We start from the raw sequence: 25,527 nt of genomic DNA on the forward strand, positions 1-25,527 counted from the left end.
GGCTTTCATTCCCAAAGAAGGTATCTACTCTTTGAGAGGTATCGTGAGATGCAGTTATCAAATAACTATGTGCATACCTGAAGCTGGCCTCTGCTTCATTTACTGTATCAACATGCACTTCTGCTTACGAGCAACATATTAACAATAACTGAAATAAAGCAGCTTCTGACTCAGAAGCAGGTCCCGGAACGGCACTGACAGGAGCATTAGGCAGTGCTGGGAGGTCGGGCACCTTCTTGGCAGCCAGATTATTCATCTCAGCCACTGCATCGGCTCTTCTTTCACCTCTCAGCACAGTTCTGCCAGCAAGTCTGGTGGTTTGAATTTAGTCATTCTGTAATCTTGCTGCATTGCCTGAGCCACTGCGTTTTTGTTCTAAGGCACCAGAAAATAACCGTGTGCCACGTTCCTTATCAGGTAAAACAGTGCTTGCTGCTATGGGAGAGGTGACATTTAGCCTGTCACAACGTTAGGTATCTGATTTGCTACTCAGGTGCTGCTAACTGATTTCACTAGAGATGAAATGTTATAACTAAAAAAAGAAACAGAATTTGTGTTTTGTTTTCTAGTTTTAAAAGAAATAAATATTTCTTTAACTTTCTCTCCTTCCGGTCCTTGTCTCCACAGATTCACTGTAGGGATTATCTACAAAATATATTAGATATATCTAACAAAATATATTAGATAATCCAGCAGAAGACTATCACTATACCATGCAAATGATTCTAGTAACAGTTTCCAAAAAGCTTTGTCAAATTATACTGTGTGACTATTCAAGGCATTGTAAGGGTTATAATTTTCTTTTAGAGCAAGTTAAGAGCTAGAAAGAATCCTTGGTCACTAGAGGAATCATTGGTCAAACCAAGAATTTCTTCATTTTGCGATTATTAGAAAAGCATTCTTCCTTGTTTTAAAATAAATACTTAGAAGCAAAACCTTATTAGATGTTTCCAGTGTTTTCTAGGATTTTGCAGGACTAACTGTCCTATTTTCAATACTTTTTCAGCATTCTGATTTAACTACAAATTATTTGAACATTGGAAATATTAACACCACCCTAAAGGTAATGTAAGTCCTCAAATACTACTTCAACAGCACAAAATTTATGAATAGTTACACTGAATTTATGAACTGTGGTTTGGTTTTCAGGTTTATACACACGAAAACCTTGACCATTTCTGAAATCTATTAAGATTTTATTTAATTGCTGGCTGAAACATACAGCATGAAATAGTTGAAACCTGTACTGTTTGCTGCTGTATGCTTGTCGTTACAAACAGGCAATCCTCTCCCCAGAACAAATAACGGCCTTTCCACCGCAGAGCACTATCAATGCCAAAGGGTTGGTATGAATAACTGAGGAATCTATCTTGCTCTCTGTTTCAAAAATAAGTAGGACCTCCTCCAAGATGAATATGATATTTTATTCACGCGATTAATGTGAAGTCAGCTGACTTCTCTTTTTCTCTGGAGCGTTGCCCAGGGTCTTGCTCTGGCACAGTACCAGAGACTTGCCCTCTGAACTGCACAAGGAGATTTTAAATAACTCGACAGCTATTGTTCTGGTTTCTCAATGGTGTTTACAGTTAAGTATTCTGTTAATCCAAGAATTAACTCTTACCTTACTTGCCTTAGATACACTTACCATGTTTGTTAGCGGTTCAATAAAATGTTTAAATATTGAGGAGACAGGCCAAATTAGAGCGTTGCCTTCTTATTTGATTTGTAAAAGATCATTTCCTGCTCTGGCCCAGAACCAGTTTCTGTGGAATTTTTTGGCTGTACGTACCTCAATTGTTGTAATCGGTAGCTCTGTGTTAACAGGGGAGAACCTGCAGTATTTACTTGACAGATCAGGATAGCGTCTTTCAGTTGAGTAGCAATACGCTCTCAGTAGAGATCAAGTTCTGCCATCATTAAGGAATGGGCAACCAAAAGATAATGTCAAAGCTGAAGAGGTTTGGGCCCTAAATATAAACAGAGATGTAAAAAAGAAAAAGGCTTTATTGATGCTTCATTCAGTTATGTCTAAAGGTAGGAAAAATTTTTTTTTGTAGTATCTCAAGGGAGAGAACTGGGTTTGATCCTAAAAAGTGCACTAGTATCTGTATTTCTTTCAGTTAGGAAAAAAAATCGAGAAAACATTACCTATTTTACTTAAATAGCTTATTTTACCTTCTCGATTCACTGTGTGGCTTTAGGCCTCATTTAACTCATGCTGTAGGTATCTCCAGTGAGGTTACCTGGTAAAGAAAATGCTTTGCAATTTTTAATGCATTTAATTCAGCGTCTCTTTCTGTTGAGGCTGTGCAGGTCACTTAGAAACTGGCAAACCAGACCAAAGCAAAGTCAGCAGCTCCCCCGGCTCGGGGTGCTTTGCTTCCCAGCATTTGGATGCAGACTTCTTACTGGTTTGGCTTTATCTGTCTCTTGATACATTCAAAGCTTCAGTCATTCTCAGCTGCAGTTCTTGGTACTTGTTACTTCTGCAAATCAGCTCTTATTTCTCCATTTGGGAACTCCAAAAATAAGGAACTTGGGCTGTTCGGACACCTGTCAAAAGTTTGGTTTAAGTGACTTCATAGATCCACGGCGGTAAGCAGGGATAGGGTCAGTTTCCCAGAGTGGCAGGTGCTTGGGGTCTCTTCCCTTCTTTGCTATGTGAATTTAAAAGGCCTGTACACACGCAAGTATCCAATACCTTTCCCGAACTAAGCCAGTTCTCTATAGGCTTGCTGAGAGGAGAAAAAAAATATTTAAACCTATTAAATAAAAGAACCTAGGGTTACCAAATGGTTGAGAACTTACACGACAGGAGGATAGTATGAAAAATTGAGTACCGTTTCTGCTACTGTTTTCTCTGCAAAAATAAAAGTTGAAGTTGCTTATAAAAGCTGTAAGCTGCTTTTTCATTAGCACTTTTTTTTTTCCTGGCTGCCAGTAATATCTACATAGTCTTGTTCAGATCCCTGAGGTTCTTGCTGGACAGTTCTTCAACCACTGTTTTCACTGGCAGTGTCGACTTCATCTTCTGTTCTGGAGGCTGTGGTTAAGCAGCTTTTGCTAGATTTGCTTGCATTTGTTCTTATTTATTTTAAGCTGGTGTCAGGGGGTGGCGAAGGCAATAACTTTCTCAGGAAAAAAGTAGAATATAGACAAAACACAAAATAGAGAAGTGAGAAAGTGTTCCTAATCTGGTGATGCAATGAAGTGAGAAGTCTGTACCTACATTTCTTAGTTCTTTTGACCTGCAGATTTTTGTGAAACAGACTGTGGCCCCTGCTTCTACAGCATTATTGTTTAATAGTGTAAGAGATGGTGGCTCTTAGCATATGGTTTGAGTGTGTGTGAGGGACGGTGGTCCTTAACACACAGCATATGTGTGGAAGGCTGAGATATTGTGAATTATTCGTCTCAAAGCTTGCTTGCTAAAATAATATGTTTAAGGCCTGCTTGTTACAGAAAAATGCTTGCTCATGCTGCTTGCTTAATTGGGCCTGCTGTAAAGGCCTAAATACAGTGAGTTAAAGTGCAAAATGCATGATCACTGTGAATTGCTAAAGCTCAAAGAATGCTTGAAGCTTGTGTAAGCTCAAGTGAAGCTCCAGTGATATCAGCCACCAACATCTGTGACCAGGTCCGCAGTGTGCTCAGGCACTGCCTGCCACCAACCGCCATAAAGTGACCAGGTTATGACCTGCAAGTGTGGCCATCTGTGGAGGGATGGTTAGATAGTAGGGGTCATGTGAATTTAATACAGTTAGCAGAACAAGAGTTAGATAAGCAGCGAACCCAGCTCATGTGAACCACAAGCAAGACACTGACTTGGCAAAATTATAAGGACCTTGACATTTAATGTGTAACAAGCAAAAGCCTTGCGGTCAGCAGTCCATTGGGAAAAAGCAATGTAGAAATGAAAAGAATGTGGATCTAAGGGTGGAGTTAGTAGTTAAATTGTAACCAATAATGAGCTTAAGTTTTGTAATATGCATAAACCAATTACTGATTATACTGAGTATCTGTTGCTAGACGAATTAAGTTAATGTAATCCCTAGATTTTAGCCAATCAGGTTATAACTAGTAGGCATAATTATTGGAACATGTATAAAAGTGAACTGCTCTGTAATAAAGTTGAAGTTTGCTGATACTTATATTAAGTGTTTGCGTCTTCCCTCGCTGTGACAAATGCGACAGCCATCCGCCACCAGGACCACGACCCCACAAATAGTATCTTCCCTTAATTTGTTAACACTTTTTTTCTAGTTTACTGAATAGTTTCAGCACCCTGAAATTCCTTTTACTCAGTTACATAGAACTTGAAGGGGTGTCTGAGGGATTAAAACTCACATAACCTGTGCTGAATTATACAAAGAGGTAGAGGTGCTCGGGACTGGTCTGTAGGTAGCAGGATCTCCCACAGAAGCCACAAGAACATCAAATGCCTTGGAAGGGCTCCCCCACGTTGACTGCCTGTTCTTTACATGACATACCAGGTGCTATTGGAGATACCTCGCTCCCTGTGCAGTACATGGCTCTGAACCTCTCCTGGAGATCAGATCCCAGCCTCTTGTGGCAAAACCAAAATCCAGGTTCATGTCTGTGGCCTATGAGCCCCTTTTACAATGGAGTCTGTGCTTGGGAAGGGACGACGATTCCTACCACTGCCAGGGAGGTGAGGAGCCTCAGCCTCCCAGCTCAGGAGGTCACTCTGGGCTATGCTGGAGCCTCCACAGCTTTTTCCTTGAAAGCTGTTCTGCCCAACTCCCCAGCATTTGTTTCTTCTCTGAACGGGCCTGAATTCATGATCCGCACATCTTTAAAATCTATAAGTAATCACCAATTAAACTGAAATAAAATCTGGAAGAAGGGCAAGGATACAAACCTCTTTGTTTCTCAGAAAAAGCGCTGTGTGTCTCTCATCCTTACAGGGCAGAGCAGCTTCAGCAGGAGGGTTTGAGAGTTCCCCTGGCAGGGCAGCCCAGAGGCCACACTGCAGGGCTGCTGAAACCTGGACCTCGAGCTCCTGAAGGAGAAGGTGACGTGACTGTGTCAGTGGTGCCACATTCACTGTCTGCACTTACAAGAATAACAGCACAGCTACTGGAATGGAAGCTATGGTAAGTTATTCAAGTGACTAAAGGTAGAACTAGTGTGTGGAGTTGAGTTGCTTTTGTATCTAGTGTGTGTTTTAGTTGACAAAAATCAGAAATGCTTTAGGGAAGCCCCTAAAATACGTGGTTTCTTCAACTGCCAGTGTAGTATTTTTGCCCAGTTTATTGCCTCCATCATTCTGAAACTCGACACAGGCTGTGGTTTTGCACACGTCGTTTTCCTTGTTGGTTTGGGTTTGCATTTGTATGCTGTTTCCCATTCTTGCTCTGTTATTTCGGTGTAAGGGGAATTACAGGTTTTTCTTGTCACATGCTCCAATATACCAAGTGTACTGTCCAGTAGCGGTGACAGAAAGGATATTATTTTTTTTTTTTAATTGCTCTTAGCTGTAGATAAATTACAACTCCTTCTGTTAACAAAATGAATGCTGTTGTGCATTGTCTGTCCTAAAACTACTGCTAAGAGATCTGTGCATTTGTGATGCTCACAGACTTCTTGAAAGCCAAGGGAAGGAGTAGGAGCTTTTCTCGGGGCCTTTTCCCCCGTCTGTCGGCCAGGCAGCCGCTGGATGTTGCTGCAGGTCCTGGTGCTCATGGTGTGCTTGCAGAGCAGCATCCTTGGCTTCCTGATGAAATACCTTGTCCTAGTAAAAATACTGTAATAAGAGAACTGCATGCTTATAAATCGGTAGTGCTTTAGCAAAATATTGCTAAGCCGGCAATATTTTGCTAATTTTCAGTTGTTTCAGGGTTTTTTCCACTGGCAAGTTCCAGCACATACTGTAGTTTAATCATTCTGGTGCCAGCGAAAGTAATGAATCATTGGTATTCAGGTGAGGAAGAAAGTAGTGGAATTCATACATTAAATGTAGGCCTATCAACACAAAGATAGCTTAGAAAATACAGAAAATATTTGATACCTTGCTGCTGAAAACAGTTTTGTGTCCTTGTGTTCATATATCTGCCTAATTCTCCACAGAGAGCTTTGCAGTAACTGTGCCCTCTCAGCATGACAATGAATCTGCACTGCACAAGCTGGGATGGCAAATCGATGTTGTTATGTTGTTACTATTTATGTTACTAAGCTAAAAATGCGAGGGCTATGAGTTCTTAAAATCCAATATTTTAGAGAAACAGCAGAATTCCATTGAATGGCAGACTGGCAGCAAACTTTGATATCTCAGCCTAATAAAAGTAGAACCCAAGGTCGTTTCTGCAGAAATGCCCTTTGGAGTCAGTCTATGAGGATTTGAAAGCAGCGTCTAAACAGGTCTTCTGTTCAGCCAGCCTCACTCCATCAGCCTTCTGAGAACGCTTGTCCAAAGTTCTGTGAGATTCTGAATGACCACAAATATTTGAGGCCCTAGCCTTTCTTTGCACCTACTAGGTTGGAAATTCCCAACCTTTTGAGTTCCTAACCTCGCCTGAGAACGTTCTGTTCTGGAGAAGCTGGCGGTGTGAGCAGCAGTGTTGCAGTGCATCCCCATGGGCTCCAGCCACGTCTCGCTGCAGTGTTCCTGCTGTACTACCGAGGCTCGGCACGGTGTTCAGGGAGCAATAGGGTAGGTGATACTGGAAGGGCAGGTGTGGAAGGGTGCTGAAGGACTTTTACACATCGATGGAAGCACAGCAAGTTTCTGAGGTGAGGAAGCAGGGAAAAGATTTGATCAGACAGTTTTAAAAACAAGCTGGGGGTGGGGAAGTAAACAACAAACCAAACCCAAAAAACCACACGCACAAAACCAAACAAACAAAAAACCAAAACCAACCAAACAAAACAACTCCACAATCTAAAGGAAAGACCTTTTGTGTTCCAAGCATCTTCCAGAATATCACACCTTTACTTTCCTATAGGAAGTAATTTTCTAAATAGATACAAAAGATTTTACATTAAGAGCTGTAAACTTTGGCAGAATTACGTAGGAAATCCTGTGTGTATGCACAACGAAAGACACTTTAGTAACCAAAGTAAGTTCCTGCAGTCCAGCTTTGCCAAATGTAACGAAGTCAAAGGCTAGGCTGGTCATTAGATATTCAGTGGGGGCAGCATTCTCTAATGCTCTTGGACACTGCCGCCAAGTCCCTGTTGGTTTCAGTAGATGCTGTGTTATGAATGAACTGCGCTCCCTTGAAAATTCCTTCCATGTTGTCTGAGCTGTTGGCTCTGTCTTCAAGCTCTGGTTTTGCAGTCAGTGTCCTTAGCCCCTCCAGCCATAAATTGGATTCATACCAGAATTTTTGTTGGGGATTCCTTCTATCCAGGCTGAATATCGTTGATGTACTGCTGGTTGAGCAATTTTTCATAGACATTAACAAATTTCCCTACTTTCCAATTGTATTCAACGCACAACTGGCCGTTCTAAGGATTCCCTTTAACTGACACACAGCTTATGTAGACAAGTGATGTTTCACAGCAGCTGTATGTCTTTTTAAGGATCATCATGGTAGTCTTCCTCTCAAAGTCCAAAAGAAAAGACATGCCTTAGCTATAGAAAATGCTAAACAATAGCAACATAAGCAACAAATAGTAAAAAATGTACAGCCTGAGTTAGTTCTCTTTTTCACACACATTGTTTGTGCTATGATACATTTTAAAGAGGAAAGTTAAAGTTAAAAAGGAGAACTCATGCTTTTGATTTCTCTGCGTTGAGGGGAAGTATCACTTCTAAGTAAATGTGATTCTGCCCAAAGTCTACGGCTAACCTTGAAATCCAAATAATCTCAGTCAGATCTTAGCAATTCATTTCACTGTTTTTCTTGGGGACACTGAAGCAGCTTAAAGTGTGCCAATGTAGGCCAGGTTACATCCTTCAGTACCTGGCGTCTGGGTACGTCATGAGCGTTAGTAGATTTTATATAGTGTCAAGATAGCAAGAAATTTATTTTTATTAATATAAATGCAGCAACGAAAAGAGAAATAGAAATCACATTTAATTATTTTCTCAAAATTGCAAATTAGGACTGTAGCAGCACTAGAACTTGAATCAAGTTTTCAAAGCTTGAGCCACTATGACCCCCTTCCCTTATTTTGGCCTTAGCTACAAGACAATCAGTTTTGTGGTCAAAGGCAGAGGACTCCTAGCACAGTATTGCTTGGTGTGTTTGCCTATAGCCCAGCAACAGCTGGGGACAGCCGTATAGAAACCGTGTTTCCTCCCAGATGATGATCTTGCAGATCTTTTTGAAAAATTCCTCAGGATTCCTTAAAACATGTGGGAAGAGTAAAACAAGAATCAACTTGAAATCTTTCTATCTTAACACCTATGAAAAGCCAATCCCACTTTTGATCTGTCTCAAATCTAGACGTAACAGAAGAAACAATATTGTATTTGGGTTATAATCTGCTGCTCACAGTGAACTTTGCCTCGGCACATTGGCAGGTGGAAACACTTGCAGAAAATCTGGTTTTCTCAAGCTTAAATGGCAATCATGATTACCTGTCACAAGGTCACTTGCTTGTCTGCTTCTGGAGGGAACTGTCCTGTGGATGGGAGTTCTTTGCCCACATAAACAATTTTACTATTCCCACATTATTATAGCCCCTCACAGTCAAACACACTTCTGCCCTGGAGCACTGAGCAAGGCTTTTGCAGAGCCAAGGTGCAGCAGGTCAATGAGTTGCTGAGGATTACAGTTTAAATTGAGTTTATTCTTTGAATACACAACTTCTCATGTGGCTTGAACTCTCCACCTCCCATCAAGAAGGAGACTTAGTCAGGAGAACTGCTGCCTAGAGAGGCCTTGAATGTGACTGATGATGCTGAGAAAGGTTTCTGAAAACCTCTCTGGCCAAATAGTGGAGACAAAACTTTATTTTTTTTTCTTTTAATCTGTTGAACCCATTCAAGAGCAAACAGGTTGCAGGAGAAGCTGATGTTGAGACTGTCTCTCTTCCCCAGGGCTGCGGTAAACTCATTTCAGCTGTGCCGTGATAGCAAGGGTTTCCCAACTTTCTGCAAGGCAAACGCCTGGCTGCCTTCAGCATGTGTTCTGCACCACAAGGTGGTAAAGTACAAGTGGAGGTACCTTATTGAGTGCAGTTTTATGCTGCTAAAACTATGGGAAACGGTCCTTTTCACGTAATACCCCAGGAGCAATGCTCCTCTGAATGAGTTGGAGCTTATTCCTACTCACACTTCAACAAAACTAATGCTGCTTCTGTTTTTTGGTTTGTTTTTTTTTTTGGTCAATGTGGGCAGCAACTTTAAAGGAAAATATGTTTAAAAGACAAATTCTGAGTTAAAGAAGAATATGCACGAAAGATCCAAGGGATTTACTTTTCCTTAAGGAAAATAAATGATTTTGCTTTTCTCAGTTGCCATTTATATAGTTACAGTAAAACTTGTTACCTACCTGCACTGCAAGTCAAAGCAATACTATTGGGTAATGAGGGAGCTTATTTTTCCAGTATTTTGCATACATTTCCTGATATTGAACATAAACATGAACATTTGGAAAGTGCAGCAAATTCTTGTTATTCTACAAAGCTGTTTTGGATCTTAACCAGATTTTGCAGTACTGTACTTAAAAAAATTTATAAAGATTTAGTAAGTTCCTTGCAGTGCATTTTTTCTTAGTAAGTGGGATTATTTCTCCACTTTCAAATGTGTCTGATGGTGAAAAGAAATCATGGCAATATTCAAGGCAGTAAAACCTCATAGCAAATACAGAGAAAAATATTTATATTATATTTGAATACTTGTCCCATACTCAGCCTACAGGTTTGTTCAGGCAGCCATGTGGCAGACTGGATTTTAAACTTCCCATCCGTAAGCTCCCAGGGAGCCCTAGAAATTTTGCCCCAGTGTTTATTTCAAGGCTGTAGGTTCTGCTAGAACAACCAGGTATCTAAAAACAAAGCAGAAAATAACTATAGCGTAAACCGAATTGTTAGTAGTTGGTTACAGTTTATTTAGCCATTGCCATCTTTATAATGCTTTTGCTACTGTTCTGAAACCCTGAAGTTTTCTTCCCCAAACAGTAACAATGCCTAAACACAAGCCGCTGCAAATCCTTGTACAAAGCAATAAGTAGAAAGTTTTAAATAGGCATAAGGAAAATAAATCAGCGTTAGGAAGCACTGGATAGAATCTGTTTAATTTTAGATTTTTTTTTTTATATATTCGAGTCTCATAAAACACATTTTCATGATCAAAGACCTGGAAATGTGAAACATATTGCCTGTAAAAGGTTGTATAGGTGAGGAAATTGATTTAATTTACAGTATTTTAAATATTGCAGCAAAAGCAGTTGTTTACTTTGCATCTTTAACAAACTGTTGTTAGCAGATGTAGCTACTATGAAGAAGAACCATGTTATTAGAATCTAGTTAACCCAGCTCATAAATGATATACCTTATTTTTGATTACAACATGACCGATGTTCGTATTTGGCTCAGAGGTGCTTCTGTTAAATACATTAAAGTTCTAGTAACTAGTGATATTCTTCCTTGTCATGTTGGCTTTATAGATTTATTCTGTGTTGTGCAGGCAGTCGCAATATACAAGACTGGTTAATGATCTTTGCACTCTTAACAATAAAAAAATACTCTAGTTCTAGATATGCATTTAACTGATCTGATTGAGATAATTTGCTCTGTTCCTTTTACCCTGCTCTTACTGCAAACTTAGATTTTTTTAAATTTTGATGTTATCCAGTCTGAAGGCAGTCATTCTTTATTTTACTCCCTGTTAGAAAATGTTCTTAAGACAAAGGTGAGACACTATTGATTGCATTTAGAAGTCTTCGAAGTGCCCGAATTAGACATTGCCTGGTCTTGAGCTCTACAACAGAAGAGCAAGAAGTTACTCAAGATGGCAATCTTAAAAAAGACTTCTGAATAGTTTTGAGTTGAATTGAGGCTCAAGTTGTCCTAGGTTTGGAGCTGTATTTTAACATTGTGTTTGGCAGTACAGAAGATTTGCTACTTATTTAAACTGGGGACTTAAAAACTCTTCTCTTTAAGGAATTTAACTTAAAGCGTCTGCCCCTTGGAGTATAAGTATGTTAACTTTGAATAAGAATATATGGAAGTCAGGCCAAGCTTGTTTTCTAGTTATTTTTCTTCCTAACAAATTCAGGTATGGCAGAAACCAGAGCCAGGTTTGGGATAAATTTTTACCCCAAAGTTTTCACCCAGATTCTAACCCATATGACTTAATGAAAGCAGAATTTGGTCACAACGTAATGTCTAACCTTACACTGGAGTCTCCAAGTTTTAAGCCTATCCCTCTTGCAGAGGATGCGTTTTGTGCTGAAGCTTTTGGATTCAGCAATGACCTTGCTGGGCCCACACTCCACCTTGGCCAGGAGATAAAGCTCGACCTATGGCGATCCTTCTTTCATGGGATAAATATATTTTAAAATTATTTTTTCAGGTGACCATGTTGCTGATTGGAAAAATGTGTTTTCTGAAGAATCGTGCTGTTGTGTCATTTTATCAAGTTATTTGTTGTTGGAAATGTTATTTAAAGGCTTAATCAAATGAGGAAATAACTCTGCTATTGCAGGCCAAAGTGTCTTAACTTTTTTTTTTTCACTTCATCTTTTTGATGCTGACTGAGTGGATTTTTTTTTTTATTTTATTGAAACAGTTCAGATTTTGCTCAGACCTCGTTCTAACATCTTCAGATGCAGGTATGAATCTCTTTGAGGAGATCCTGCCTAGAGTAAGGAAGATTCTTTCAGCTGCTACAGCTTCTGATAAGCATGCATTGCTTAACCTCATGCTGAAAGAAAATGTGATATCCAAGGAGTACCATCAAGCCTTGCTCCACGAAAAAGACAGAGAGGACCTCGCGAGGAAAATATCTCTGACATTTGTGGAAAAATGGGACCTGTACTTGACCACTTCGGTTCCCCTGTGTTATTTAAACCTCTGTGGCAGTAAGCCTCAAAACGTGACAGATAATGAGCCAACAGGAAGCATTTCTGGTAAATCAGTTTTTTTGTTTGTTTTTTTGCTTTGTTAAAGATTTACTTTTGTTTATTGCATTTGAGATTGCGTTGTGGCACAGTGCAAAGTGCATCAGTGGAGAGCAGGTGGGGAAGAGAAGAGAGCAGAGTGTAATGCAAGAGCAGCTAAAAAGAGATCCACCCATCCAGGGTAGCTACAGATACCCGTTTTCATAGCCAGGCCATAATGAAGCTTGTTCTTTGCCACCTTTTGCACAACCAGAAATGCAGAGTAGATTAAAGAGACCACGATAAGGTCAGTTTTTCTCAATGGACATGCCAACCATTGATAGTCTGAGTAGCATTTGTTCATGGCACATGCTGGTAATTGATGGAGGGAAATCTTTTATCTTTTTCAATCACATATGGATCACAAATCACTTAATTTTAGATTCCAGATGTCTATAAGCAACAAAATTACACTGTCTGCAAGAGGCTGCTGGAGGCTTAAGCAGGAGAAGTACTTAATGACTTATGAGGCTGGATTCAAGAGTTTTGAGGTTTTTAGTGGGCGGCAGGAGAGATAAAAACACAGACACCTTATATTTCTGAGGCAGTAAACTCACTTTTCAGTCTAACCCACCAGAGGATTAATGTATATGTTGGAGAACAGGGATAGTTCTGGGACAATCCTGACATTGTCCATCCTATGTAAAATGACAGAACCTCAGCTTAAATTATAGCATTCAGAATTATTTTTACAAAGCCAAGCAACTGTAAAAGGAGAGTAAAAGAAAGCTTAGTAGAATGTTGGGGTAGTCCTGCAGAACTGATGGAAGCACCTTGGGCTGCAACATAATCAGGGGTATCAATTTTTTCCTCCCCTAAAATATAGTATTGGACATCACTTCTCAAGGCATGCTTGAAAGTTCAAGGGGAAAGGGTGGAGAAAAAAATTAAGGTAGTTGATGAGAGAACAAAATACTGACCTGGAAGATTTTAGCTCTATTATTACATGCATTCAAATTAATGCCAAGAATTCATATTTTAACTGTAGAATATCATAGCAAGTGGCCTAGTGTCACTTATGCTGGGAGTATATATAGTCCGGCTTCTATTTTAAATTAAATCCCTGAAGTGCTTGAAAAGATGTCTGCTCCCGCTCATTTTTGTAATGGTAGCACCTAAAATCTCCGTTCAGAGATCTTGATCCTGTCATGCCTGGCTCTGTATCTCTGTCACAAAGCCTGCATACATTTGGGACATGACAGAGGGAAGCTGAAGTGCCTCAGAAGCAGCATTAGTTTTCATCCATCGCATGTTCAACTCTTGTCACTGTTCTCTAGATTTTGTAGTAGAGATAGGCTTAAAAAAAGTGGTTTCAAATCCATTAATTCACCAGGAAATGACTCAAATTGTATTAGAGGCTTCAGCTTCCTTTGAAACGAATTATTTTATGACTTTCTTTTTGAAATTCGTTAATTTTTCAGCCTTACATTCAATCATTGTTTCACTCCGAAGAAGCCTTGCAAAGAAAACTCAGGCCAGGAACAGATTTCTCACTCTTTACTTAATAGTCTTGCAACTGTTTCCTCTACCACAAAACAGATCTTCACAATTTCTGGACAAAAAAGCCTCAGCTTTCTCCCTCTTGCAAAGTGCACTATTGACATCTGGTTTGCAGTGCTTCCATACTAACCAACCTGTTCTGTTCCCTCCTTTCACAACAAACACTGAAGCAAAGAAGCTGATGGTGACCTGGGAGCCTTAGGCCGTTCTCAGCTGCCTCGCAGCCTCTTGTTTTCCCTCTAAGCCCATCTTTATCGACTAGGCACTAGATGAGGCAGTACTCTCATTTGCTCCAGCAATTCCTTTCTGCTCAGCCTCAGAGCTGGTAAAGAAATCTGACTGCAGGGCTGGCAAAGGAGCTTATACCTTGTGGGGTTGTGCTGCACGTTACAATGAGGCTCACAAATAACCCTCTTAAATTTTGTAGGGATTTCTCGTGCAGTGTTTGTATTATTGTCTCCTATCAAAACAGAGCACTAAAATACAGAACCTGTAGTTGTGCAGCTTTTCATTATTTTCTGCTCTGAATGCTGTTATACTGAGATGTCGCTTTCCTTCTGATGTGCATAGAGGAATTCCAGGAACACAGGTCCCTGGTGGGTTAGAGAGCCCGAAGCAGCTGCCGTTGTGCATCACAGGCTGGGCTCCCTGGGAACAGATCAGGTGCTCCCAGGAGGGAAACAGCTTTATCTTTTCTCAGTGAGTGTGTTCCTATGGAACCTGGTGGAAGTGCATCTCCTATGCAAAGGGAAGAGGCTGACACGGGTCAGCAGCTGCTCTGGTTATAGCACCTGCTGCCTTGTGCAGAAGCCATTTGTTACTGAGCAGCTGATTGAAAACTTGCCTTACTGAAGCGGCAAGTCCTGGATGTCATTGACTTCATCAAATCGCGCTTCCTACAGACTCTGGTGGAACTTTTGGTATAAGCCATAGCCAATGGAATAATACTACAAAAAGTATTTGCTCACTTGGGAATATACTCTCTTTCACAATTAATTTCTAATTTGTGTAGGTCTGTGCATGGTAAAAAATAGAAAAATAGGCAAATAAGCTTGCAAAGCCACACAGCAGCAAGTAGAGGCATCGCGGTAGGAACGCTCATGAATGAAGTTGGTTTTCAAAAGTTTGTTTGTCTTACGCCAGGTAGGCGCTGGCAGGGTGGTGAAATGAATAAACATTCTGTCAGATGCTGCTACAAGCAAACCCCGAACACCATGTGTAAGCCAGACAAGGTTTACAAGCTCCTGTTGCATAGAACGTCCTACTCATCATTTTGAGCCAATGGCAAGAGATACTTGCACAAGATACCAAAGTAATTTTTGTATTGGTAAAGCCCGTGAACACGTGAAAGAAATACTTTCACTTCTGTTATATCAAAGGGAGCTGCAAGGTAAGAGTGTCTGCATGCTTCTTGCTTTATTCGTAGTGATGGACTGTTTAACAGCATGGCTTTGGGACAGATTGCAACTGGAATAAAAAAGAAAAGGAAGAGTTCTGGAGAACACCAGAAATTGTAACCGCCAGCTCTCATCCAATTTCGTCTTCCAACCGAATGTATCAATCTGTTCGTAACTAGTGACAAGTGCAAGCTCTTCTTAGGCATGAATCAACGGGTAAAGATAAGCGTGTTCACTATACAGGACTTGCTAGAAGGGAGGTTCCTCTTAATTTTCCTCTTCGGAATTCCCCTGAGCCTTTAACTTTTCTGCAGCAAGCGGTCTGGCTCATTTCCTCCTTTCTGGTGTCACTTTCTATAAGCCCTGGGCAGTGATAGCAGCTCTTCTCACTTTTGGGATCTGGATCCAGAGTGACAGAGTGACTGTCCAGCTTTCTAAGGTCAGTTTTTCCTCAACTCTTGAATGCAGTGCTTTTGTCATGGGAAGCGCATCTTATCTTTTGTAGATATTGGTAAATATAATGTGTCAGTATCTGGACTTGTATTGCTTGAAATATTAGTAGGATGAAGTCTGAAATTTTGGAGAATTTTTAGCAATTTTGTTTTGTGGCTAGCTGTGTGACTTGCCCAAAAGGTTGCCGTAGTTTATTCCAGGCTTTGCTAAAACGTACTTGTTTTTTGTATAAATGTTTGCTCCAATAGAAAGTGAAACTGAGGATTGTTAGAAAAAAATTGGCCTATTTCCAGTTTTTTCACTGGCTTTACTTTTTCTGGCTTTACTTTCCCATTTAGGAGGGCTGAGATGTTGTCTTGGAAAAAGTCTCTGTGCAAAAGTACTTTTTCTGCCAAAAAAGCTTATAGGCAAGGTGTCTGCTGTGCCGCTTTATTTCATGTGGCTGCTGGGATGGGAGAGCTGGGCACAGCTGTGACACACCAGGCGATACGGGATCTGAAAAGGCAAATTCTACTCTCAAATCACAACTCTGACACCTGCAGGACAGCACGTTATGAGTCTGCTTGAACTCGGCTGTCTCCAGCACAAGGCCAGTAACGTTTCTTTTATCTGTTGTGTTGGTCAGTATCCAGCTAAGTTAATTGAAAGGCAGAAGCTCCTTTTACCTGATATTCATACTTTTTTTTAACTTCTTTAAACTCATCTCTAAGGTAGACGAAGGAGAATGTGGCAGAATATAGAGCAGCTTTCTTTCAAGCATCATCTCTGTTCTCCCTCTTTAGACTATAAAGCCCATGGAAAGTAACACACCACTCCATTGGCAAGATAAAGACTGTCGGTAAAAGTAATATCTTTTGTGAAATGATGTAATACCGTGGGAAAAGTTAAACTGGCTTCCAAATGTATAAGCCTTTCCTGGGTCTGAAATAGAAACTAAAACCTTCAAGGCTAAATATAAATTGAGCACCATTACTTGCAGTTTACAATAATCAGACCATCTCTGAAAGGAAAATCTGTTTGGTGCCTGTGGAGCAGAGGAATTGTTAGTGATGGATTTGGGGAGAGGAAAGGCGACCATAGCACGGAGGGGACGTCCTGCTGGTATGCGTGCTGTACACAGTGACGTAACCTCCGGGGGATGCAAAGAAGAGAGAAGACTCTCTAAAGTTGTTTAAAAATTAAAAAAAGGCTTTAAGATTGTGGCTGCTGATAATGAGCTTTTAGCTCAGAATACCAGTGTGTCACTGGACTCCTGATTTAGAGTTTGATATAACCTGGTTTTTGTCAGCATGCTTCACTCAGGTTAGTGGGTCTGGGGTGTTGCTGAAGAAATGTTATTTTCTTGCAATCTTTGTGTTTAAATTTTCAACCTCCTGTCTTCACAGCAGTCCACTCTCTTACTTTTCTGTAATCTGAGACTTGGAACTGTAATGTTATGTCATCTTCTGGTTAAAAAATGTGTGATTTGCATGGCACTACTATTCTTTTTTATGAATTGTCCTCAGCTTCCTAAACCGGTACAAAAATAAAATTGTGAGGGGATTTCCTCTGTTCCTGGAATGACTTTACATAGTTTCATTTTCTTAACCTGTGTACTCATGTGGGAGATTATTTTATTATCCGTCGGATCAGATGTCAACAAGGTTTGGGGAAGGAAACCCTGTAACAAATCTCCTCAGAAGCATCCACCTTATTTTTGAAGTAAATACTCCATTATTGTCTGTATAATCCTTCTCCATTCTTTCAGATACCATTTGATTTTAGTTAGTAATAGACCCTATTACCTGGAGTCTTCAACATGTTGTTCCTTTAAAATATAAGACATATATAAAAATCAAATTATTGGGGCAAAATGATAAATGACAATCACCTCCCTTATCTTCAGAAGTTAAAAATGCCCCATCTAACTCTTAAGACTTGTATGTGATTTAAGTGAACACCTGCTCCTTCTTTAACTGGATTATTTTTCCTGGTACGGTGGTGTTCACTAATTCTTTTAATGCTTTTCCAGCATTGTTAATTCCTATGATATCACTTGGCCTCTAAAATGAGCCCTGAAAAAAAAAAACTTTGAGAGTCTTCGAAGTGAATCATGTTGTTGTGCTGTATATGCAGAATACGGAGCAAAACCAAACACATCCCAGGTAGAGCCCTCACTGGTGCAGATATGCACTGAATCATTGCACAGGTAACGCAAAGGGAACTATACGGGGTACAGTGATGCAGCTGGAGTGTGTAACCTGCTGAAAGGTCTTATTTAAAGACAGAAGGAAATAAATCTGTCTTAACCAGTGTTCAAACCACAAAGGATTGAACTTTCTGAATGGCATGGCCATACATTCGCAGTACATATTACCTTGCCCTGCCCAGCACACGCGCTTTGTGCTGCTTGGGAGGGCACGTGTGTCCCCGGGGACTTTGGTCCTTCATCCCGCAGGTCCGTGTGGGGGTCCGGCTTCCTCCCGCCAAGAGCTGGCTCTAGCGTTCACAGCGCAAACACTGACATTATTTGGAGATTTTTTTAGTCCTCTGATGTGAAATGTGCCAAACACCCAGTTAGGCAGCACTGTATGGGACCCCAAAGGGAATGTATTGTCAGTAAACTAACTTAAAATCAGGTATGAAACAACAGAGAAAGTGTTGAGCAGTGCAGAGCTTATTCATCTTTGGTCTCGGATAGGGGATTGCTGGGATGCTGTGAGAAAAAAGGGGAAACCCTGGGAAAGGAATTGCAGATGTAAACAAGCTTGGTAATGTCTGGTTTCAGTTTGTGTGCTTCAGTTACAACACCCAGCAAACCCTCAATGACCCTGCGGTGTAATTCTCCTTGCCTCTGGCTCTCTTAGTGTGGAAATTTTAATCTTTCAAAAACTCAATCCAGTGTAGTCAATAGAAAGACAGCTATGTATAGATCTGTGTCAAAACCAAAGTAATTAAGAAAAAAAGAGAGTGAACCGAGGGCCATTCAAACTGATGGAAAAAAAAAAGGCAAGTAATCAAGTTTCTTTTTCTTGAAAGGGTAGCAATCTTCATTCTTCCCAAGGGTGAAGGCTGTGTTGCTCTCACTCCTGTGTTCCTGGGTCATAGCACCTTTTACGTTCAGATTTTCAGCTCTCTGACCTGTCTTGGCACTGGCGAGACTTCCTCTTGGTTGCTTCCTGACTTCTTGACCATTGTAGCTGAAAAGTATTTTGCATTGCTTACCTACTTATCCACAGGGAAATGCTGTTGAAAGAAAGGTTGAAAATAACAGAAGCTCTTACTACTATGAGCTTAGTATTTCCATGACGATTAAGTAGTCTTACCCAGTCTCTTTCCATAGGGCTTGCCCTTTGCTTTGTCTGCTGTAATCAAGCGATTTACTAATCACTGAACTTGCATTCCTGTTATGGCTTCTGCCCAACTACTTCTTTCTCTCTAACCCCAAAATTATATTGACCCAGAGGTAATGCCTCTACAGCATTATTCGCAAAGTCTGGCAACCTGGCAGCCTGAAAGGCCAAACTTTGTTTAGATTTTACATTAATTCAACAAAGCAACTGGCAAAGCAAAATGATGCAACAAACTGAAAATTTAATCTGGTGTGTTCATAGCCTCATTCTTGGTTCTCATGCAGGTTTGTCAACTTCTGCTTTTCATTTTTAGCAGAACAAGCAACAATATCAAATTTTGATGATCTTGGTAACGTAACAAGGCCACACAACATGAACAAGGAGAACTACCTGAGTGTAGATTATTCCTACTTGTGGGACCTCACCGTGTCCACCTGCTCTTCTGAATTCTGGCTCTAGACTCTGGTGTCTTCTGCAGCAGAAGGCAGAGAGGCCATTTCTGAGCCGTTCACAGGGACAGCCCCACAGAGGGGTAAGAGAAATGAAGATTCATTTATAACGAAGCAGCACGTGGTAGTGTGTGACCAGGGCTGCTCTGCCTCTCTCAGCAGAGCTGCAGCAGTAGCTGTATTTCTCTTTTTCCATGTTGCAGGTAGAGTTCATGGTACAGCAGGTTGCTCCACATTTGCGCACCTCAGGGATCAGACGTGCAGCCAGGGACAGCAAGGATGCTCTGCTACAGGCAGAACATCTGAGAGCATGTTACAGCTGTCCTTCATTGCAAAGGATGCTGCTTGATGCCAAGCTGAAACTTTTCATGGCTGTGGAGTGTGGACATCTATTTTAACAGCCCGTGGTCTGGAAATGTTGCTGGTTATTCATTTCATGCTCAGTATTATGGTGGAGTAAATCACTTGGATCGCCAGCCCAGTTGGCATTCATATCAGTGATCTGTAAACACTGAGGAGCAAATATTTGTTTTTCAAATAATTTGATAAAGACAATGGATAACCAACAAATAGTGTTATTCCAGTACCTGCAGAATATCCGGGAAGAATGTTTGTGCTTATTCTAGTGCCTGCTGCAGTAACTGGAAGGAAACAGAAGGGATTTAAAAAGAGGTGGAAGAAGAGAGAAACTTTATGAAGAAAGGCGGTTCTCATTTAAGCATGGGTGACTGGGGCGGGGAGCACCTCGGATCAGTCACGTTTGTCAGGTACTGTGTAGCACTCTGCTTGGAAGGCTGTGGTGATTCCCAGCTCTTGAGTAGGTACACACATGAGTTCTGAGGGGGAAAGAACATTGACTACAAAATCATTGTGATAGATTCCAAAATGTCAGTGAGTGCCCTTTTACCAGAAACTAATTCCCAAGCTGACCATGCCATTTTGTACTCAAACAACCAGATGGTTTGGGAAAGAATGATGTAAAATAAGTGTTCTACCTTTCACTGTTCCTTCTTGTGCAGAGGAGATGTCTACTAGTGCCATCTCCAGGGCTTAGGAACTGGGTGTAGCATCCCAGCCAGAAGCTCCTTCCCCTGAGAAGAAGTTGTCCTGACAGTAAAGAATGGGATTCTTCTTCCAGCCTCTTCACTGCCATCTTCTCATGGAGTTGTGACTTATTCAATACTTGACATTTTTAGTCCAGGTGGTCAGGCTACAGTACCCACTGCCCCGATTGGAGTGAAAAATAGATAAGTCTAATTGCAAGCTGTATCTGGATCTATAAATTTAAGTAACTCAGGGTTATAACTCAATGCAAGACTTGGTAAGCAATACCAGTTCTACCGCTGTCAGATCTCAATGTCATGTCAACAGAAAGCCACAGTGCAGGACTTGTAGTTTTGGTTGACAAAATCTGTGGTTTTGTCATAGCTAACTGTTTTACAATTTGATTTCAGACAGCAAGGGACAAATCATGGATTCAGCACTTCTGTCTGAGAATGGCTATCTTGATTTGCTGCACAGTGATATTGATCCATTGCATCTGTATACTGTCCTTGATCCTAAGTCATCTGGAAATGAAGATGATGTCTTCTCTGCAGGTTAGTAAAACACTAAAAAAATACTTGATTAGTCTAGTCATCATGCCATGGATTATTACTGTCTCCTCTCAATTATACAGCCATATAACAGCAGTTTATCATGATGGCTGGACTAAATTCAGCAGACATTTGGTCTCACAACATGATAACTTTGTGTCTGTATCTATAACAGTGACTGCTTACAGAAATGATCATGTTTTTTAAACTGTACATGTTTACAACTTTCTGCACTGTCCCTCATCAAGGTGTGTGGCTAATGTGTTTGGTTTGGATATCATTCATGTAAGTAATTTATTTGCAAATGTTTCTGTTGTAAGCTGGCCAAGTGTAATTGTCAACACTTTTGTAGTTTCAAGCCAAAAGCTTTGCAAAAGGGACACTTTTTGATGAGTTTGTGATGAAGCCAGTCTGCAAACAAACTAGCGTTTCTAGAGCTTTCTGAGATCCTAAGGCACCAACACAATGGACTTTCACTGCCAGGTGCCATTTTATAACTTTTGGGGGCACAGACCAACAATTCTATGATTCTGTGGCAGGGGAGAAAGCACAAAGGCCAGAGTGTAAAGATGATAGGTTCTTGTACATAAGTTCCTACAGATAATCAGATTAGGAGGTTGCCCTGGCTCTCAAATTTTCTGCTCTTGAATTTGTGTCAAGGTTTGGGAACATTCTGCTCCTCCTGAGTCTGCTGGCATAAAAGTATGAGAGTTTATCTGTGCTGCTGACTGTGTTGTGGAGCAATAGCTGGGCTAATTTTAAAGAAATGAGTGGGACTGTGGGTTGAAAGTGGCAATGAAATGAGAAGAACAGATGTACGCCAGGTACGAAGTCCTATAGCTTGGTGCCCAATAGGTATAAAACGATACCAAATTGGAGGATACCACCTCACATCCTTGTTGCTTTCATGAGTGACCAGTGTCAGCAGGTACATGGTCAGATCGGCGGATGACTGAGCACCAGAATCTGGAATCGTCTTTGCGATTAATTATTTTCCAGGCTCAGCTTTGCTTTCTCAACTTCCAACTGCTAATAACACCCACAGGAGTGTTTCTTCACTCCCATGGCCTCACTGCTCAGTGACTGAAAGCAGGATGAATTAGGGGTCAAGGACTGACTTGTATCAGATATGTTTCACTGATTTGAATGCGCTTTCAAGCCTTAGCAGTGTCTGAGGTGATAATGATAAATTGGACACTGTCAGGACATGGCGTTAGTTACTGGAAACCGAACATCTCTGCTCTGAAGACGTTACCGTGGTCCTGGGTGTGTTTTTGGCTTGGGCCAACTAGCAGCTTCACAGGGAATTCGTAGCTGCAGTTCAGGGCTTAGTGTGTACCCAGGATTGTTCTGAACAGGAGTTTGGATGGTACCACCGTGGCCTAAAGAATGAGAAGGTTTAATAGTATGGATGAGTCTGGGCTATGTGTGTAGGCCTTAGTGTCATAGAACAGATTCTGGAGCTGTTTTATTTACTAGGAGAGATAATGTCTCAGTGTTTAGCAAAAGAAAAGTGTTGATGTCTGGGTGACTATAAATTCCTGAGAGTTCTGTTCTGTTCTTAGTCAGCTCACAATGAAGAGACAAAGCCTTATGCTGAAGTAACGAATCTGCCTTTTCTGCATGTCCTGCTATCTGTTTTTTTTTACTCCTTGGTTATGGCATTAATTGAGCTGATGTGTACTCCTTTTTAATTTTAGATCCTGAAGTTGATGCCAGCAATAACGATCAGGTCAATAATATGGATTTCCCGTATACAATAGAAAATGGTGAAAGTGGGGATGAATTGTATCTCTGTTCCAACACCAAAGACGCTTATGCGAGAATAGGTATGAAAGCAATTTTTGGTTTTTTAAATCACTATTTTCCAATCACTTGCTATAGCTATTTCTTACAAATTCCATTTTCAATCTAAACCAGCATCATATACTCAAGCAGCCTGTCCCTCATGCATGATCGATCTAGCCAGGGTACCTAAACCTGTGTATTGTGGGGAAACAGATGAACAGTAGCTTGTGGTTCTTGGGGGAAAATCTCTCTATTAATGGCTCCTTCTGCTTAATACTTCCTGTCTCAACTTCTCCTTTCTCATGTTCTTTATTTCCTGAACAATTACAAGAAAAACTTAATTTAACTCTTCAGTTTCATTTGTACTGCAGAATTCCGTTAACGATGGTAGGCTTCCAAGAGCTTTACTGTGAAATTTACTGTGTCATTACTGTGTTCCTTTTTTTTTTTCCCTTCTTGCTAGCTGAATTAGCAGAATATGTGCTCAAAGATCATCAGGAGAAGCTGATAGAAGATGCTTTTGGTAAGATTTATGTGGCAAATTTTGATTTTCTCTGTGACCGTGTTCTGGCTAACATCTGCGCTGTACTTCACCCTCAAAAATCAAACACCAGTAAAGTTTCTATACATCTGGTATCCCCTTTTTTCCCCTGGGAACTGTGTCCCAGGATTTTCTTGGAAAACGTTGAGGATTCTCTGTATTTTTGCAGTCGTTTCTTAAAGATGGCAGTTTTATCTCTGATCACGTCACCATGGCCATAGTGCATGCACAGCTTAACTGCCTAGTGCAGTATGTGCCCCCAATTAGCGTCAGACTCATTCTGAGCACAGCATGGATGAGTAAGTTCATTAAATCTGACCCACACAGAGAACCTTGCATGTGTATAAATGCAGTTCCTGCACACTTATTTCTGTCCAGGATGCACGGAGCTGCTGAGGAAGCATGTCAAATTTTACTTCTGTCCCTGATCACTGCAGGAATCATATAATATACCCATAGTAAATGATTCCTTCTTTCAGTGCTTGACTAGAGATGATTGCTTGACTTTTGGTATAAAATCATTGTTTTGGTAGTGGCATAAATGCAGCTGTTTGCTATTTCAGAATATATATATTAATATTTGGCCATTGGGAAGTCTATAGAATCAGAAAGATTCACAGAATCTGTGTATATCCTGTTTTATGTTTGGGCAAGGTGATTTGGAACAACTTACGAAAGGTCAGTCCTTACCTAGGACAATTCTGGCTTTTTAAATGCTTTTTTATTGTTCCCTGGTGTGTTTAGAATCTGGGGGAGGTTGTACCTAATGGCAAAATTTATATTGGTTTTAGAGGAAATGAGATACAATACTTAAGTATTTGCAGTAGAAGAATGGTATGGATAGCTTCGCAGTTCTTACAACACAAAATGTAAAATCTGTTTAGAACCCTTTACTTTGTCTCTTAGAAACTAATCCTTTTCATATAAAAAATAAGTAACTTTACTAGTACTGAGATCATGCTGTGATGTTTTATCCTTTGCTCATCATTAGAGCATTGAGAAGCACTGATGTTTTATTAGCCACTGAATTTGTGACAGTAGATTAATATTTTGCAGTTCAGAAACTAACACTGGGTGACAGAATCTGTATTCATAGCTCAGTGGGCTTTCTAAATCATAATGATCTGGATATGTGTTTTATCGCATTATTGTTTTCATATTTTGTTTGGAACATATTTCATCTTCACCTGTTGGTGTGTTTCTCTTGCTTTTACCTCTTTCTATAATTTTTCTAGGATAACGAAGGTTGACATTTGGCAATATTTCATGTTTTTTAGCAGGGAACCTTATTTGGGATGAAATGACTGCTGAAAACACTGAGAAATTTACTGACATAAAGATGCAGAAATGTCATAAACGACGTAAGTGAAAAACAGTGAGAGTTTGAAAGGCTGTAGTGTTTGAATCCTAAATCTGCATTTGGTTTTAACACAGCCTCAGTGCATCTCTCATGTAGTTCTTCACTGATACAACCAGATGTGCTTCTCCTGATTTTGCTTATCCTGTGTGGGCTGGAAGTGAAAACAACTCCCCCAAGCACATTCTTTACAATTCACAGAAGTTTTTGTTCTCTAACATGACATTAAGCATGTTATGTTTCTTCCCTTTTTTAATCATCTCTGTGACAATGTTCACTGTTTTCAGTGTACCTATAGCTTAGCAAGCATTAGCCGAATGATTCCCTCTTTAATAGCGAGAACAACAGCAAAAATCTTTTATTACTCTTGCAGCCTAATTGAAATTTCACATAGTAAAATAATGTGAAGCTTTTTACATTCATGTTTTATACATTGGACCTGTACAGTTCTGAAATAGCTGAACTGAAACTTCTAACACCCTCTTCTACTTTAAAAAGTTTAAATAAGTTGCCACGGTGGAAACTTAAAATTACCATACTGGTTCAATTTTTATCACTCACCGTCACCTTTTCTCTTTCAGCCTTCTTAGGCTCTGCAGAGAGTTGCTCTGAAGCCTCAGAACCCAAATACAAGAAAATTGGTAAGTTATTGGCTGAACAGGAAAAGCTTATTGAACATATATTGTCTCGTGTTCCAAAGCCTCATCCTCTGTTAGGTACTGGAACTCTACCTTCTAGGGAAAGTTTGCTCTCACAGGTTTGATGATACAGCATTGTTGTGCATTTTCGTGTTTCCACTTCCAGCAGAGTGGAAATCACTGTAGAATCACATTCTTATTACACACCTCTGGCTAATTCATGATGCACCAAATCTATGCCCTCCTACCAGTAGCTATTAAACCATGCATCTTAGAGCCAGCTACTTGGTAGCCTGGAAACAGTTGGATCCTTATGCTTCAAAAGCACACTGTTCTGCTGGCTGATAGAAAACTTCCGTAGCATCAGCAGAGGCACAGTTGAACTTTTAAAAATCTATCTGAG

General features: G+C 40.4%; 1 protein-coding gene across 1 annotated transcript in view; it reads left to right on the top strand.

Annotated features, from left to right (window-relative positions):
• Positions 1–11,734: 11,734 nt before the first annotated feature.
• CIITA (class II major histocompatibility complex transactivator) overlaps positions 11,735–25,527 on the top strand; it is a 30,820-nt gene continuing 17,027 nt past the window's right edge. Inside the window, exons 1-6 of the mRNA XM_065644893.1 lie at positions 11,735–12,037; positions 20,647–20,803; positions 22,501–22,629; positions 23,052–23,111; positions 24,407–24,490; positions 25,068–25,127. Coding sequence (XP_065500965.1) covers positions 11,750–12,037; positions 20,647–20,803; positions 22,501–22,629; positions 23,052–23,111; positions 24,407–24,490; positions 25,068–25,127 — 778 coding nt within the window. The 5' untranslated portion in view covers positions 11,735–11,749. The remainder of the gene's footprint in view (positions 12,038–20,646; positions 20,804–22,500; positions 22,630–23,051; positions 23,112–24,406; positions 24,491–25,067; positions 25,128–25,527) is intronic.

This window comes from Caloenas nicobarica, chromosome 14 (genome assembly GCF_036013445.1).
Source record: "Caloenas nicobarica isolate bCalNic1 chromosome 14, bCalNic1.hap1, whole genome shotgun sequence".
Taxonomy (NCBI): Eukaryota; Metazoa; Chordata; class Aves; order Columbiformes; family Columbidae; genus Caloenas; species Caloenas nicobarica.